At 39.3% G+C, this 17,996-nt stretch overlaps 1 protein-coding gene across 1 annotated transcript in view; it reads right to left on the reverse strand.

Annotated features, from left to right (window-relative positions):
* Window positions 1–17,996, reverse strand: part of kcnt1b (potassium sodium-activated channel subfamily T member 1b) — a 72,069-nt gene that overhangs the window by 15,366 nt on the left and 38,707 nt on the right. The window contains exons 4-12 of the mRNA XM_085426242.1: window positions 10,855–10,934; window positions 8,859–8,964; window positions 7,808–7,864; window positions 7,643–7,691; window positions 7,389–7,448; window positions 5,627–5,701; window positions 5,322–5,405; window positions 3,089–3,183; window positions 2,293–2,473 (exon numbers count right to left, since the gene is read on the reverse strand). Coding sequence (XP_085282368.1) covers window positions 2,293–2,473; window positions 3,089–3,183; window positions 5,322–5,405; window positions 5,627–5,701; window positions 7,389–7,448; window positions 7,643–7,691; window positions 7,808–7,864; window positions 8,859–8,964; window positions 10,855–10,934 — 787 coding nt within the window. The remainder of the gene's footprint in view (window positions 1–2,292; window positions 2,474–3,088; window positions 3,184–5,321; window positions 5,406–5,626; window positions 5,702–7,388; window positions 7,449–7,642; window positions 7,692–7,807; window positions 7,865–8,858; window positions 8,965–10,854; window positions 10,935–17,996) is intronic.

Genomic DNA, 17,996 nt, shown 5'->3' on the forward strand with positions numbered 1-17,996 from the left:
GCTGCAGATGATTCTGCTCACACCACGTGACAAAGGAGTCGACCACAGCCCGGTACTCTGTCTCATCATCCCTGCTGATGCATCCAACCACCGCAGAGTCATCAGAAAACTTCTGAAGATGGCAGGTCTCTGTGCAGTGGCTGAAGTCTGTGGTGTAGAGGGTGAAGAGGAAGGGGGAGAGGACAGTCCCCTGTGGTGCCCCTGTGTTGCTAATCACCTTGTCAGACACACACTGTGGGAGACGTACATATTGTGGTCTTCCTGTCAGGTAATCAACAATCCAGGACACCAGAGAAGCATCCACCTGCATCGCTGCTAACTTATCACCCAGGAGGGTCGGCCTGATGGTGTTGAAAGCACTGGAAAAGTCAAAAAACATGACCCTCACAGTGCTCGCCGGCTGGTCCAGATGGGTGTAGACACGATTGAGCAGGTAGATGATGGCGTCCTCTGTTCCGAGACGAGGCTGATAAGCGAACTGAAGGGGATCCAGATGTGGTCTTACTATGGGTCGCAGCTGGTCCAGGATGAGCCTTTCCAGGGTCTTCATGATGTGGGAGGTCAGTGCCACGGGCCTGTAATCCTGGGGGCCACTGGGACGAGGCGTCTTTGGTACAGGGACGAGGCATGATGTCTTCCACATCACCGGGACCCTCTGCAGACTCAGACTCAGCATAAACAGTTTATGAAAGACTCCACACAGCTGGGGGGCACAGGTCTTGAGGACAAGGGGACTCACTCCGTCTGGTCCAGCAGACTTGCCTGAGTGAAGTCTCCTCATTTGCATCTCAACCTGGTATTGAGTGAAGGTGATGGGTGGGGGAGGGGTGTCAGGAATCTCACAGGAGGCAACATGTGAAGAGAGAGGCTGGCACAGTGGTGTGGCTCTGGATTCCAGGCTGACTGCAGGTGAGGTTGTGGGGGTGGGAGCAGACACTGTGGTGTCGAATCTATTGAAAAACAGATTCAACTCGTCGGCTCTATTCTCACCTCCCTCAGCTCCCCTGCTGTTGGTTGGCCTGAATCCAGTGATGGTCTTCATGCCCCTCCACACCTCTCTCATGCTGTTCTGCTGGAGTTTCCACTCCAGCTTCCTCCTGTAATTGTCCTTAGCCTCTCTGATCTTGTCCTTTAGTAACACCTGGATCTTCCTCACCTCCTCTTTGTTGCCCCCTCTGAAAGCCCTCTTCTTGTTGTTGAGGAGGGCTTTGATGTCCTTAGTCACCCACGGCTTGTTATTTGGGTAACAATGAACAGTCTGAGCTGGAACAATGGAGTCGGTGCAGAAAGTTATGTAGCCTGTGATACACTCAGTAAGCCCATTGATGTCCTCGGCGTGAGGCTCACAGAGTGTTTCCCAGTCGGTCACCTCGAAACAGCCCTGTAGTTCCGCTATTGCCTCCTCTGACCACCTCCTAACAGTCCTGGTGGTCACAGGTTCCCTCCTCACAATTGGCACATAGCGGGGGGTGAGGTGAATCAGGTTATGATCTGACCTACCAAGTGGGGGGAGGGAGGAGGAGCTGTATGCATCCTTGACGTTAGCATACAGTAAGTCTAAAGTTTTCTCTCCCCTGGTGGGACAGTCCACATATTGTTTGAATGTTGGTAGTGTATTGTCCAGTGATACATGGTTGAAGTCACCCGAGATCACAATAAAGGCACTCGGGTGCTGAGTCTGTAGCCGAGCTATGGCAGAGTGGATAGTGTCACATGCAGCTGTGGGGTTAGCAGAGGGAGGAACATAGACAGCCACCAAGATGACGTGAGAGAATTCCCTGGGTAAATAATACGGCCTGAGTCCAACAGCACACAGTTCAGTGTCCGGGCAACAAATCCTTTCTTTGACTGTTATGTTGGCAGGGTTACACCACCGGTTGTTAACTAAAACAGCAAGCCCACCTCCTTTACGCTTACCGCTAGCGATGCTGTCCCTGTCCGCCCGAAGTGAAGGGATGAACCTGTTCGCAGTCTTTAAATATAAATAACACAGTATATATGTGGACTAATGATGCAGCAAATGTGAGCCAGGATTTTGACTGGCACTTGCAAACTTCTTCTGCAGCCAAAAAAATGTCACAGAAGCGAAGGACCAAATTAGACTTTTACGAGCTGCAGGCCAGCATGAAAATGTCATTTAATATCTGATGATACCCACACAAAGGTCATCACTGACTGCAGAATATTAAAGAATTCCTTATGATTAAGACCTAACACAAGGCTTACAACAAACCGCAACCCTTCACTGCACTTTGCGAATCGCTGGTTTTTAATTTAGCACAGAGTCGGTACCTGTAGCGGCAGGACCACCAGGGCAACACAGATGAGAATGACCACCAGCAGCTGGGAGGGCCAGATTTGTGGCGTGACGTCCCCGTAGCCCACGGTGGAGAAAGTAACGATGCAGAAATAGAACGAGTCAAATAAGGTCAAGTTCTTCCCAGCTCTCTCTAGATGCTGGATCCCACAAGCCCTGCATAAAAACGAGGAATCATACAATGACACCAGACAAATGTCCTACGGGTAAAGATAATTAAAATATAACATATGAAAGGGGATATATTCTACTAAGGCAATCTCTTTCACTATGGTAATATAGTCATGTCTAGACTGGATATTACAATTCAATTTGACCAAGAACAAAGGCCCAAAGGTCAGCCCAACGTGGGCTTCTCCTCAGTATGGCATTTAAAGTGACACCAAGGTTATCAATACAATAACAGTGTTTGTAGGTCTGTTTACTCTGACGCTGATCATCAGTGCATTTTTATAAGCATTTCTTTTTCCAACAACAGTAGCAAATACATATCTCTTTCATGGATACTACCTCTTAAAAAACATTAACCAATAACCAACCGTAGCTCACAATGCCTGCTTTCAACAGATCTTTGAATAGCTACATGTTTTGCCTTTTCCAGTTTTCGTTTCTACAACAAATATTGCTTCTACCAGATAATAAGCCATGCAGACCACCAACTGTGAGACGATGTTTTTGGGGTTACGTGGTACAAGGTTCAGAGAACAGATTTTGCCCCAGCGGTCAGAGATGCACTTCAGTGACTAACAGCGAGAACAGAGGCTGACTCACCCGGTGAAAACCAGACACAGTAAGGTGCAGATGAGGATGAACACCTGATTAAACATGGCAGAGTGGGTCCTTTGGATGGCACGATGGAAATCATTCTGGACACAAGAAAAGAGGTTCAGTGCATTAGTCATACCGCTGATTGAGAAATATGACACATTTTCCAATTATGATAGCAAAAATAAACAATTTCTCAAGGACAACTGGACCAAAATATATTTGCAAAACAAATTATTAAAAGGGCATCTGCATCACACGTACAAATACCTTCCAAACCAAATTAAAATCATTTAATTTAATTAATCAAAGCTCAGATCTCTTACGTAACTGTAGTCCATTATTTTACTAACACACAAACTACACCAAAACGAGTGCCCTTTCCTCTTTGGAAGATTTTTTTTATACTCCTATATTAGCATACTGTCCATCTTCCAACGTGGCAGCTCACGACTCATTTTCACTTGCACCTTGTTAGCATGTTCTGCCTGCCACCACCCCCCTGGCCACAGATTCAACCATCTGCCACCTACCGTCTTGGCATGTAGCTCTTACTCTGTCTCATCTGAATCACAGCAAGAGCACACACTGCACCAGGTGGATCCAATGGAATTGCTTTGAATTTCATGTACCTGTTAAACCCTTCTGGGCAACACTAATACTACAACACCAGATTTCTGTGAACTCTGTGTTTTATTAAACTTCGCCGTGCCCACACTTGTACTTTTTGCTTTGGCTCGACTTGCTCTTGATATTGGGTAGTACTCTAAACATATACTGCTTTACTTGCAACTTTAAACAATATACACTCATTATCCACTTTGTTAGGTACACCTTGCTTGTACTGGGTTGAAACCTCTGTGCCCTCAGAACTACCTTTATTCTCTACGAAATAGATTCCACAATGTGTTTGAAATATTACTCAGAGATTTTTGTCCATATTGACACGATGGCAACTCATAGTTGCTGCAGATTTGTTGGCTCCACATCCATGATGGCAATCTCTGGGAACTATGGAGGCCATTTGAGTACAATGAGCTTATTGTGATGTTCAAGAAACCAGTTGGAGATTATTTGAGCTTTGTGAGATGGTGTGTTATCCTGCTGGAAACAGCCACAGGAAGATGGGTATATGGTAGTCATAAAGGAATCACGTGATGAGCAATAAGTGATAAGGGGCCCAAAGTGTGCAAAAAAGTATTTCCCACACCATTACACCACCAGCAGCAGCCTGAACCACTAATATTGACACTCAGACTTAGTAATGTTTCTTCCAGTCTTCTTTTACTCAGTTTTGTAGCTTCAGTAGCCTCAGTTCCCTCGGTGTGGCACCTGGTGTGGTTCTCAGCTGCAGTAGCTTGTCTGCTTCAAAGTTAGTTTTGCTCAAAGATGCTCCTCTGCATTCGTTGGTTGTAGCAAGTGGCTGATTGAGTTACTGCTGCCTTACTAACTGCTCAAGCAGTCTGACCATTCTACTATGACTTCTGGTATCAACAGGGCATTTACTAATGGTCACTAATGGTCACTGGATATTTTCACACCTACCCTGTGTGATTGGCTGATTAGAAATTTGTATAAATGAGAAAGTGAACAGGTATTTCTAATAAAGTGGACCAATGAGTGTAAGGCCACGATACCTGCCGTGCATGCCGTGCACTAGCCTCAAGAACATGCAGTCAATTCTAAAAGAAAGAAAAAGTTCTGGCTTATTCCTTATGCTAGCTTCTAGTGAGAAAACACAGTATGTCTGAAAGCCTACTGCAGCGTGAATATGAAAGTCTGCTGTTCGATTAAAAAAACACGTCTTTTGTTTTCTCCTAAATACGTCAGCTAAACATGAATAACATGGCTTGTGTTAGCTTTGTAGCCAGCTAATTAGACAGCAGGCTAATTTATCAAAGTAACCACTGTTACTGCTAATACACAGATAAATGTAGCTTCAAAAAGATATGTTGTTTTGTGCACATATCAGTGTCGACAAAAAGAGAGTGTCAGCTAACCAGAAAGAAATGAATTAGCCTAGTCAATTAAATTCTGTTTTGTTACATTGTATCAACCCACTGAGCACTTACACAATGCTACTCATGAGCTCTAATATGGCTGCTAGAGGGCAGATAATTTAACCTCAAAGCCCATAGTAATAAAGAAAACATACAGTTTTGTTTATTCTCTCTAGTACAATCAAGCTTTAGTGTGTAAGATGCAACACACACTTTATTTACATTGGCAAAAAACTTACAATCATATTCTCCAGAGCACCTTTGGCTAGCCAGCAGTTAAGAAACACAGGGACGAATATGTCTCTTAATCGATGCCAGAAAATCTTAAAGAAGAAAAGAAAGAGACAGGGTGAAAATATACAGTATATTAGTAAAGCGATATTTAGTTAACATACCTCATATATAACATGACGTTACAATCCCCAATACAAATAATAAAGAAATTTAGATGCATTAGGTAGTTTCTCATTAAATTCAAAATTGTACATATCTGATATTTGAAGATCTTGTTTTGTGGACAAGGCGAACTGATTAAGTTACTCACTGTGATTATAAATGGCACTGTGTTGATCATTTCCAGGATGAAGGAAATCTGGAAGATCTGCTCCCAAATGTTTCCCTAGAAAGGAAATTAATGGGATACAATTTAATGAATCTGCTGCAGGGGTCTGCCTTCGGTAGATGGAGGACATCAACATAAAACAACACCATGTAGGAAAAACAACAACAACTTTCTGTGCTAACGTCTAAAATCTTTGTTGAGAGGAGATGGTTCTTTGAAATTAACAATTTTAGTGTCAGTATCTGAATATAACACCTGACTTTGTGCTTAAAGCATTCAAATGTGCTTGTTTGTAGTTTTTGCCTGTTATGCTTAGCTACTGTGGTTAAATGTAAGATACAAAGTTTAAAGTGAAGATAAAAAGGTTCTAATATATATATACCACTTAAATCTCTTTTCATAATGAAGGGTTTACATAATCGACTGTATGATGCAGCCTCTGCTCATTTACACGTGTGTTACATAATGTCTCTGTGCACTATAATTCCATTTGGTATTATATAGCAGTGAATGAGAACATAAGTAAAAATATATCTGCATATATTTTCACTGTCAAGGTATAATGTTCAAGAAGCAGAACACTATAAATTTACACTTGTGATGCAAACATCTGAGGATCTCAACAGGAGATGAAAGCAATGGTGCAACTTAGATTCAGAGTCAGGGAAAGCTGTGGGAGATGTTCAAATCCAAACTAATAGTGTGTTCATTCCTAAAATCTTAATTTCTAAATACATTAACAGATTAAAAAGTAAAGAAAAAAATATGGACAGTATGTGATGCTGCTCAATTCAATAAATATCTGAGAAGAGCTATTACAGCTAACTGAATGGTCTGTTATGAAGATATGTTTGTGTGGATTGTAAAATGTTTCAAATATTCTGTCTGCCATCAGATATTCTGTATTTCTATATACCGTGCATTTCACTAACACATATTTTTTATATTTTACTTGCAATGTGCACAATCCTCCTTTTGCATGCACAAGGACTGAGAAAAGAAGTGCATACTCAGATGTGTCACAGATTCAAGGAAAGCCGAACCTAAACTCTTGACAGCTACAGCGAAGGGAACTGATTGTGTTCTGTGGCATTCGGCTGGTTCGGGGAGAGAAGATTAGCTGAAAAACCAGTACAATAAGTGATCATTGTTATCCTACGATTAAAAAAAATGGTTTCCTGATGAGAGTGATCACTTTAAATGACCATATCATCACCACTCATAAGGTACCAGCGCTCACTTAATGGTTTGATCAATATGAAAATGAGCACTCAGCTGAGCCCCTGTGGGAGGTTTTAGGTGGATGTGCTTGATCGCACCCTCCAAAATCATCAAAACACCACACGAGGGAATAACTTTGAGAAAAATGATATTTAAATCTTTTGGTAGAGTTCCAGCGACTTTAGAATCAATGCTAAGGTTTGCAAGGCTCGCAAATCAGACCTAAATACACTTGTGATGCATCTTTCTGTCACGTGTTTGTAGACAAAACACAAACAGCACTTTAAGCTCTGTAGAGCCTTTATCTCAACTTCTTTCTGAGACAGTGTGCTAGATGTCTGAGTTGAAAATTTGCAGCAAAGACTGCTGGCTCTGTGATGGGGCTGTCTTTGGGGAATGTAAATGAGGCTGGAAAGTGTTGGTTCGCAAGACAGGAAACAAAGCGTTGGACTTAGATCAAGAAGCTGCAAGAGGACAATAAGAATTAAAAAGATAAAATTTGTAGTGTGAGTCAGTCTCTTACCTTGTAGCTGAGATATGTGATAAGCATAGTCTCCAAAAAACTGATTAAGGCCACTGTCACCTGGAGCAAAGGGGAGAGAGATAAATGAACCCTGCAAATGCAGACTCTTCTCGGCCTTCAGCGGGGAACGTCCATACTCTGCAGTGTTTTGTTCTAATAAATGGCTTGTGGTGTTTCTGGGCTGAATTATGCATTGAGACTGAGTTCATGGAATGGAATTTGATTTATGCACACAGAAACGGTATTATGCTCACCTGTATTGCCCACACAGACTCTCGTCTGTTCACCCAGAAAATGCGTTCCCTGTCACAAACAATGTGAAACTTTTACTCACACTTCACTGCATCTGCATTTATTATCAACCTTACTATTGTGCACCACTAATTTTACTATGGAGTGCCATGTTAACATGAACATACCATTTGATTTGTGGTGGCTCTGATGTATCATTCCAACCATTGCTTCGATTCATTGCACTGTATTACGGACAGGAGTAAGGAAAAGATAAACACAGAGTAACAGTTTGAACGTCTGAATGGGAGGAAACACGTCTACTGGGAGTCAAACATCCACATAACTGCATAGGATGAGCAACTTTTTCACATTGTTCATATAAACACGCACACAACATGAGTAAAATTATATAATCACTATAAAATAAATAACTGTTGTGAAAGTAAAAAACTGAATATTTCACATATACTTACAGTGTCGAGAAAAAGCATTTGCCCTTTCCCTGATTTCTTTGTTTTTTTCGCTGAAATTGGGAAGTGGCAAATACTTCATGGTACTGTATCCTTTATGCTTTATGCTCTCCTGACAACCTTCAGTGAAACCCTCGAGATGAAGAATCTTATTGGCCAGTCTGTTATAGTCCAGTACAGGCAGCACTAACCTAACATGTTTATCTGTGAGTCCCCAGAGGCAACTGCACACAGATGGGCCCGACCAGCCACTGAAACAAGGATCCTCTATGAGGAAACAGAGCTAAGCGCTAAGCCATCACGCTGCAGTCACTTACATTTACCGTTTTCTACAATGGAAAACAAAAAAAAATATTTTGGAAATTGTTTGGAATTGCTAGATTAAAATGCTGTAAATACACTTTTCCTAATGTGCAGACCTGTTAATAACAGACTTTGGTTGTGACAGCTGATATTGGGCTCTGTGAAGCCAGATAACAGAGGGAGTGATGGACTAATAAAGTAACATTACACATACATGGCTTTGTTTTTATCTCACTCATTTTATCTCAGCTTTAATGTTTTTTGTGCGGTAGAGTTTGAGTATCTGGAAGGACTGCTTTAACATTTACTTACCCTGTGATGACATGACTATCACCCTTTTCCTCTTTCTTCTTTTCTAGCTTTTATTTATCCTCCATTTTTGATTTTTAATAAAAAAGAATTACTATGTACAAGTGGAATAGGAACAGTGATTGAATAGGGAGAGGTAGAGTCTCACTCTCACCATGGGCTCCCATTTTTCTCCTTCAGATCTTCCAAGCTGACTCTTAATATGTAGAGGGCACAGGTGAGAATCTTCAGTGAGAAGTTGAACAAGCGGATCCTCAGGCCTGTGGAGCAACAACAAAAAAAGCTGGAGCTTAAATTGAGTGACTTAAAGAGGAGCTTGCTTACATCTTTTCACATTATTCACAGGCTCAGACTTAAAGCTCTGTGTTGACTTTTTTCCACTCTTTTTTGTGTACACTTTGTCTGCAGTCTGAAGTTCAAACAGAGACTGCTGTCAACAACAAATCCAGCAAATTCTCTTCATCATAGCGAACTGCTACTGCTCAAATTGTGGTCGTTTGGGTGCATAAAATGCTTTTACCCCTGAACCATAACTATTATATTTCCATGCCTCTACAGCAGCCTGGCACACCTGATTTTCCATGACGCACATCCTTCAAATCCTTCAAGAAGAACACAAAAATAACACTAGCACTTTTGTATCCTAACAATGTGCAGAAGCATTACAAAGCAGTATGAATGCCTGGTGGGCTTGCATAGAAATAGCCATGGGTGTCACGGTCCTGGGTTGGTGACCCAGTGTTTTGAGTTTCTTATGTCTCTGAGTTTTTGTATTATGATCTTAGTTCTCTTTGTTGCCCCAGTTTATTCTTTAGTCTAGTGTCTTAGTTTGACTTTCTTGTATTCTCTTTAGTTTTCTGAATATTTAGTTAGCCGCCCTCTGTGTCTCCCTGTTATTTTTCTCTGTGTTTCTTAGTTGCTCTGTCTCCCCTAGTCAAGTCTGCGTCTATGTTACATTTCCTGTTTTACTTTGAAGGTCTGTGTCCTACGTGAATGTATTGAGTTTCGCTTCCCTTGGGTCTCGTTATGTCTGATTTCTCCCAGCTGTGCTCCCCTTCTGTGTCTCATTCCCCTCGTTATTTCCCAGTGTATTTAAGCCCTGTGTTTCTCTGTGTCAGTGTCGCAATCTCCCTCATGACTGTGTGCTCCGCCGTGTGTTTCCTTGTGAGTCAGTTCCTTTATGCGTCCCAGTTTAGTTCCATATTATCTTGTATCGCCTTAACTTCCGTCAGCAATAAAGCTGTATTTTGAGTTCAGTCCTGTTTTCCCGTGAGCTTGCGTTTGGGTCCTCTCCTGCCTGCACACAGCCTAAACATGACAATGGGTGATAATAATGTTTATGAAGTCACAAGGTTTTTTTTGTGGACATAAGTGTACTGATAAACTCACATACAACCTGCTACATACAACACTAAATAATACACATAAAAACTAAAGCCTGACAGAAGATGACAGAAGCTTTTTTAAATCTAGCAGTGTCAGCTAGCCAGTCAGTCATCCAGCCAGTGAGTTAGCTAATCCCTAGTGACACGACCCCTTGCGATGAAGCCTGCGTCAGTGTTAAAAAGGTTTGAAACAGGGCAGACAAACAAACAACAAATGGAGCAGAAGACCCCCGCAGCACGATGTGACATTTTCATTAAAACCTGCTGTTTTATGTCAAAGACTATGGCTGCCTAGTGACAACAACAAGCTGAGCGAACGAAAGCAGAGCCAGCGTCACGGACCCGGTAACAACATGTCCAACTATATATGGGAGAGTTCCCATAGTGTACATTTTTATAACTACATGCAAATGAACAGCTTCCAGACACAGTGCACCAAACTGCTGAGTCATGCCAGTGTCTTCTTTAGAGACAATGTGGCATGTCCTAATGAGAAAAACACTGCAGCTCTGCCTCATCTCTCCACAAATGAGCCATATTCTTCTGTCCACGCTGGGTCACAGCTTGAACACCTAAAACCCCAACAATGAGGCAGCTAATGTAATAATGAAAGCCCCAACTGAGACACAAAGTGGAAATATGTCATCATTGGCTGTCATTTCCTTTATTATGCACTTATTATTCATTTGGCTCAGAAAGTATCTAGCAGTAGCAAGCCGCTTACCATTTTCACTCTAAAAGATAGCATAGTTTATGGTTACTTACTTGACCTTTGGTTTTTGATGAAGAAAAGCTTTAGCCTCTCCTTGAAGGTGTTTTCGTTCACATAGAACTCTACCTGAACCCTGTGGGGGCAATGCAGAAAGGTTAAGCATAGAAGAAAACAGTAACAATATGGTGACATTTCCCAGAAGTCTTCATGTTTCGTACGTTTCATTTTATTGTGATTTTTCACTTCTTGTCAACAGAATTGAGTTTTTTTCCAGTAAACTCCAGCCAGCAGATCACATGCAAATCTATACAGACTTAGAATAAGCTGTATATTATTTTCACTAATTCTGTTACCCAGCATTTACTGTCTGCCATGTACAATAACAATATTGAGCACAAGTACATTCACATCTAACTTGAAATTCAAACGTACAGCATCTGCAGTCATTAATGAAGATTTATGTAAATATACTGACAATCTCTCGACAGCGACTGCGAAACTTCTCCACATTCAGAGAAATACTTTGTTTTAAAGTATTTTTTTAATTACTTTAGTGAGATATTTATTCAAATTGACTAATTTGTTCTGTGAAAAGGGCAAAATAGGACTGAATCATTTCTGATTGCTTAATATTTCTAAACATTTCATAAAATTTGTAATATTTATTTGCGACTTTTAAGAGTGCCAACACATTCAGCACTCTGAAACCTTGTTTACAATTTGAGAGACAATCAGTACCTCTGGAGTCTAGCCTTATTTCTTCACATAAATAAGAGAGAATACAAGTGGAGAGCCCGCTTTATAAACAGCACCAAAAAAAAGCTTCCATTAATAATTGACAATTATCTCCCTATTAAAAACTATAGCACTTTAGCAATGCTTTTTAAGTGGTCACACCTACTATGACACATGCAAAGCTATTAAAGATTTGAGCAGACATAATGGACCAAACAATCACTTAAGCATGAATGATGACGTAGCTACAGAACTGTGGGTAGGTTAGACAATTGAAGGTAATGAGCCAGGCCTATTGCCCATTTCAGTAATATACAGAGCTTGTTGTCAGTAAAGAACATGAAGGGAAAGTAATAATGGTCTTACAGTCACAGCAGGGACCCTTGCAGCTTTCCACCTTGTCTGACAAGATGAATACAGGGTGCGAAAAGACAAGGGAGGAGAGAAGCGAGCTAAGGGGCAATTACAGCAGCCTACTCCAAAGGGACTATGTGTGTGTAGATAAAGAGTGTAGGTAGGAGAAAGAACATGATATGAGCCATTTCCCAGCTAATCCCCTCTCTCCTCCTTCCGTATTGCCATAGAGACAGTTTTCAGTGCAGGAAATGTTCACTCACGTGTCTGTGTGGCATGCTTTCCTTGCACGAGGAATTAGTCAGAGACAGACGGAGCCAAATGCACACACCGACACACATGTAGAAGCCATCATCTCCAAATCCCCATCCATACAGACTCCATCACACACATATCTCACTCACTGGTATCGGTCACCTAAGAAGCTGTAAAAGAACTTATAAAGTTGAATGAAAGTTACTAGGGCCTTTTATTTACCCTGTTGCCTATAAGCACATGGACAAATGTGAACAGAGCAAAACCTAAGCCAACCATTGTTGTAAGGAAAAATAAAATTTGTGGATTTACAGACTGATTACTTATTTATAAAACTTAAATCTTGATTTAAGACACGACTAAAGGAAAACACAAACTGAGTACATTAATACTTAACTGAACACTTTGGGAATTACTCATTTAACAGAAAAAAAAGCCCAGCAGCAAATCGAATACATTCTTTACAGAGAGTAGCTACTTTACAAATGAAAAGGCCGCAAAGTTTTAATTCTAGGTTACTTGATTATTTAAGTTTTATGTTTCTGTAAAATACTACAGACACAGCAATCGACCAGCAAGGGACCGGAAAAGGCCAATTTCCAGCAATCTTGGCTTTGGGTATTTCTGATTTTGAGCCGGCCTGCTTCATGCATGTACAACATGTGTCCTGTGGTGCATATAAATTGTCACGCATATTCACATCCACAAAAAAACATGTCTTTAGCATGGAAGCTCCTCACTTGGAGGGAAGGCAAACTTCACCAAAGAAAATCATGGAGGGACCATCATAAAAACTTCCTAACAATAAACCTAATCAGACACTTAAATCACCTTCACCCAGCTGAACATGGACATTTTAAGGAGGCTAATGGAGGCAAAGTGGTTAAAGGTAAAGATATCCAAAGATGGAGATGAGTGAAAAGGGAGAAAAGGGTCGATGTCATGTTATCTGGTGAATGTATAAATATACTGGAAAATGATGTAAGTAACTGTAATCTGATGTGTTATATAAATCTGTTGCAGCTGCTTTTGTTTGGTAAGCTCAAACATGCCAGGTAAAGGTGGGTGTATAGATCAGATTTTCATGTAAGTATTTATACCTCTTTCTAGTAGCAGAGCATTTTCAGTTATTTAAGTAAGAGAAGAAACTGTAGTTTGGGGGGACATTATAAAGTAAGGCTAGCCAACGCGTTACCAGGCTAACAGCTGACTGAGGAATCAGCTGACCGAACCTGCTACCAGGGTAACCAGATAAAATGGGGCCGAAGAGGACACCGACAGCTGAGGAAGTCGAGGACATTAAAAAGTCCCTTGACTTCATAATGGAGGAAATTTCTACTATCAGGTTGCAGCAGAAAAATATCATTGAAATTGTGGAGGAGGTAAAGCTCCTCCGCATCCAAAATGCCGAAAAAGATAAAAAGATTGCATACCTGGAAAGTAAGGTCGCTGACCTGGAACAATACTCCAGGATAAACGACGTCATCATCACTGGGCTCCATATTAAACCCCGGTCATACGCTCAGGCGGTGACCGCTGACAGCAACGAGGAACCTGGAGAGCTTGACATTAGCTCCACGGAACAACAGGTGGCTGCTTTCCTGCGGTCCAAAGGGATTGCCCTGGACTGTAACTCTGTCGAAGCATGCCACCCTCTTCCCAGGAGGAACGGCAACATACCGGCTATTATATTAAGGTTTGTAAATCGAAAGCACAAGATTACGCTGCTGAAACAAGGAAGAAAATTAAAAGGATCTAATGTCTTTATCAATGAACATCTAACCAAACACAACGCTGAAATAGCCAAAAAAGCGCGACACCTTAAGAAGCTGGGAAAAATCCAAGGCACTTGGACGACGAACTGCAAAATATTCATTAAACTAAACGGATCACCAGAGGAAGCCAAAGTTCTGACCATTAAAAATATGGCGGATCTCGAAAAATATCAGTGAGCAACACGATCTGGACGGCAAACAAGGTAACAGACAACCACACACTCACTTATGACACACACTGGAAGGAAGAACTCAGATACATCTGGAAGAATCAGCTGCATCAGTCAGACAGTTGCAGAATATGATCAATTGGAACTGAAAACATTTAACTATATGGATCACAATACACACGACTTGGAATATGAAATAGATCCAGACAACAACTTTTTCTCATCTAACAATAACAATTGCTGCTACTATACAAATAAAGACTACAATCAGAGGATTAAAACTGAGAATAAATTATCAATTATCCACTTTAACTGTAGAAGTCTCTATGCTAATTTTAGTCATATCAAAGAATATCTTAACCAGTTTTCACATCCATTTAGTGTCATTGCCTTATCAGAAACTTGGATCAATATGGAAAAAGGAACAGACTTTGAACTGGAGGGTTATGAATTCACATTTATAACTAGGCGAAACAAAGGAGGAGGAGGAGTGGCCTTGTATGTGGACAAATCCTTGAAATTTAATGTGGTGGAAAAGATGACGATGGTGATTGATAATGTACTAGAATGTATTACAGTTGAAATTTGTAAAGAAAAAAGTAAAAATGTAATCATTAGCTGTATATACAGAGCTCCAGGTAGTAGTATTGAGACATTTAAAGACTGGATAGAAGAAACATTTATTGAAATAGCTCGCAAAAAAGTTTTCATTTGTGGAGACTTCAATATTGATTTGCTAAACCCAAATAAACATAAAACCACTGAGGAATTTATAAACACAATGCACTGTATGAATCTATTCCCTAAAATTACTAGACCTACCAGGATTACATCACATTGTGCAACTCTCATAGACAACATTTTTGCAAATGACATTGAAAATAAGACTGTAAGTGGACTCCTGATTAACGACATAAGTGACCATCTTCCAATTTTTACAATCTATGATAGGAATTACAAGATCAATAAAATGGACAGTAAAAAAGAGTACAGACGAGTAAGAACAGAAGAAAGAATGAATGCATTTAAAAAAGATTTATTGAAGGAAAACTGGGGTGAAGTATATCAGGAACAGGACGTTAATAGTGCTTATAATAAATTCCTTAGAATATTTACATTACTGTACAATACCAACTGTCCAATAAAGCAATATAGTAGGAAACAGAAATATATGGACTGTCCATGGATAACAAAAGGTCTGCAAAATGCATGTATAAAGAAAAATGCTCTATACAGAGAGTTCTTAAGAACGAAAACTAAAGATGCTGAAATCAGATACAAAAGATATAAAAATAGGTTAACTAATATACTTAGATTTAGTAAAAAGGAATACTATAAGAAGCAATTAGATATAAATAGAAATAATAATAAAAGATTATGGGAAATCCTGAACAGTGTTATAAAATGTGGGACTGGACAAAAGAACTATCCCAAGTATTTCATTTGTAATGACCATGAAGAATACAATATGGATGTTGTGGCAAATAGTCTCAATGAATTCTTTGTAACTGCTGGACCAAATTTAGCAAGAACAATCACTCATCCTGGGAAAGCACAGGAAAAACCCGATACACTGATTGACAGAAATCCATATTCTATGTTTCTCACAGCCGTTGATGAAAATGAAGTTCTTGAAATTGTCAAAAAATGTAAAAATCACAAATCTTTGGATTGTAATGATATTGATATGATAGTGGTTAAAAGAGTCATTGAGGCTATTATAAAACCATTTACATACATCTGTAATTTATCATTTCAAACTGGTCGATTTCCAGACAGAATGAAAATAGCAAAAGTTATACCTCTATACAAATCTGGAAACAAACACCATTTCACAAACTACAGGCCTGTCTCTTTACTACCTCAATTCTCAAAAGTTCTTGAAAAACTGTTTAAAAACAGACTGGAAAAATTTATAGATAAACATAAACTACTCACTGAGAGTCAGTACGGATTCAGATCAAGCAGATCAACATCATCGGCACTATTAGATTCAATAGAATACATCACAAATTCCATAGACAAAAAGCAATATGTGGCTGGGTTATTCATAGACTTGACAAAGGCATTTGACACTATAGATCATGATATATTAATAAGAAAACTGGAACGTTATGGTGTCAGAGGGGTAGTTTTAGATTGGGTCCGGAGTTATTTAAGTGACAGAAAGCAGTTTGTGAAAATAAATGGTGGTTGCTCCTTATGTATGGACATTGCTTGTGGTGTACCCCAAGGGTCAGTTTTGGGTCCAAAATTCTTCAACTTGTACATTAACGACATCTGTAAAGTGTCCAAAGTATTAAAAGTGGTTCTCTTTGCTGACGATACAAACATTTTTTGCTCTGGTGATGATCTGCAGAATTTATTGGAGGATATGACTAATGAAATAAGTAAAGTGAAGTTCTGGCTTGATAAAAACAAATTATCATTAAATTTGAATAAATCTAAACTTATGTTATTTGGAAATAGTAGTTTAAATACAAATGCAAAGATTCAAATAAATGGTGTTGATATTGAAAGAGTCAGTGAAAATAAATTTCTGGGGGTAATAATAGATGAAAAACTTAACTGGAGAGCTCACGTAAGATATATTCATTCCAAAGTATCACGAAGCATTGCAGTACTAAACAAGGCAAAACAGGTATTCGACAGAACATCACTTCATATTCTCTACTGTTCACTGGTTTCACCATACTTAAGCTATTGTGCAGAGGTCTGGGGCAATAACTATAAAACCACATTACATTCACTTTTTACTCTTCAAAAGAAAGCAATTCGAATCATCCACAATGCAGGTTATAGGGAACATACAAACTCACTATTTTTGCAGTCTGAAATATTGAAAATTGACGATATAGTGAAATTCCAAACAGCACAAATTCTATTCAAAGCAAAAAATAAAGAACTGCCAGGTAATATTCAGAGTATGTTTTTTTTGAAAGAAGGAAGTTATAATTTAAGGGGTTTTTGTAACTTCAAAACAATGAAGGTACGTACTACAAGAAAAGGCTTTTGTGTTTCTGTTCAAGGAGTGAAACTATGGAACAAACTGAATATGGAATTAAAGCAATGTCCAAACATAAAACTGTTCAAAAAGAGTTATAAAAATATGATCTTCTCGATCTATAAAGAAAAGGAAAATATTTAAATTAAGTGAATGTCTCTATTTAAAAACAAACAAACAAAAAATTCATGATGTGATATTATAGTATATAGTATATCAGAAATCTGTTCACTATTTTTATTACAAATTATATCAGTAAGGAAGCTGACTAAATATTCACTGATAATTTATGGGACAGGGGTGGGATTAAATAAGTGTATACTTCTTCCCACTCCCTTTCAACATGTAAATTAATCAGAATGTTTTTTTGTATGTAATTTGTATAGTATATTTTTTTTTCTCTCATTTCTTTTCTAAATGTACTTGTATATTGTTCACATGTTGAAATAAATTACCAATCAATCAATCAATCAAAGTATTTTGGATTGAAGAAAAGTCGATTTTGTATATGCTTTGCTACACAAAGTACACAACAAGAAATATGTCAACAACTAGGACTTCAATATGCCATTCAGACATGTCTTGCATATGGCTCTAGCTTTCCATTACTTTCTTAAGACCAATGGCTCTCAATTTCCATGTCATAAAGTTCCTGAGACTATATTTAAAAATGACTTAACCCAACATTCAGTAGTCTCAAAACTGTGCATTTGTTCTATAATTTCAGTCATTTGAACCATATAAACAATATTTTACTGACAAAGATTCAGAATACAGTTCTAAGCTATGGTCCTTCACAACTGAAAAAGCAAAAAATGGACTTGAATAAGAAGCTATAAATTACTGAATTGCCTCTGTGGATTTTTTTTTTTTTTTTAAACTAGCCAGTCAAAATTATGGCC

Source organism: Rhamphochromis longiceps, linkage group LG12, assembly GCF_057381845.1.
Source record: "Rhamphochromis longiceps isolate RC_006_pf linkage group LG12, R_longiceps_female_GT1.1, whole genome shotgun sequence".
NCBI classification, from domain to species: domain Eukaryota; kingdom Metazoa; phylum Chordata; class Actinopteri; order Cichliformes; family Cichlidae; genus Rhamphochromis; species Rhamphochromis longiceps.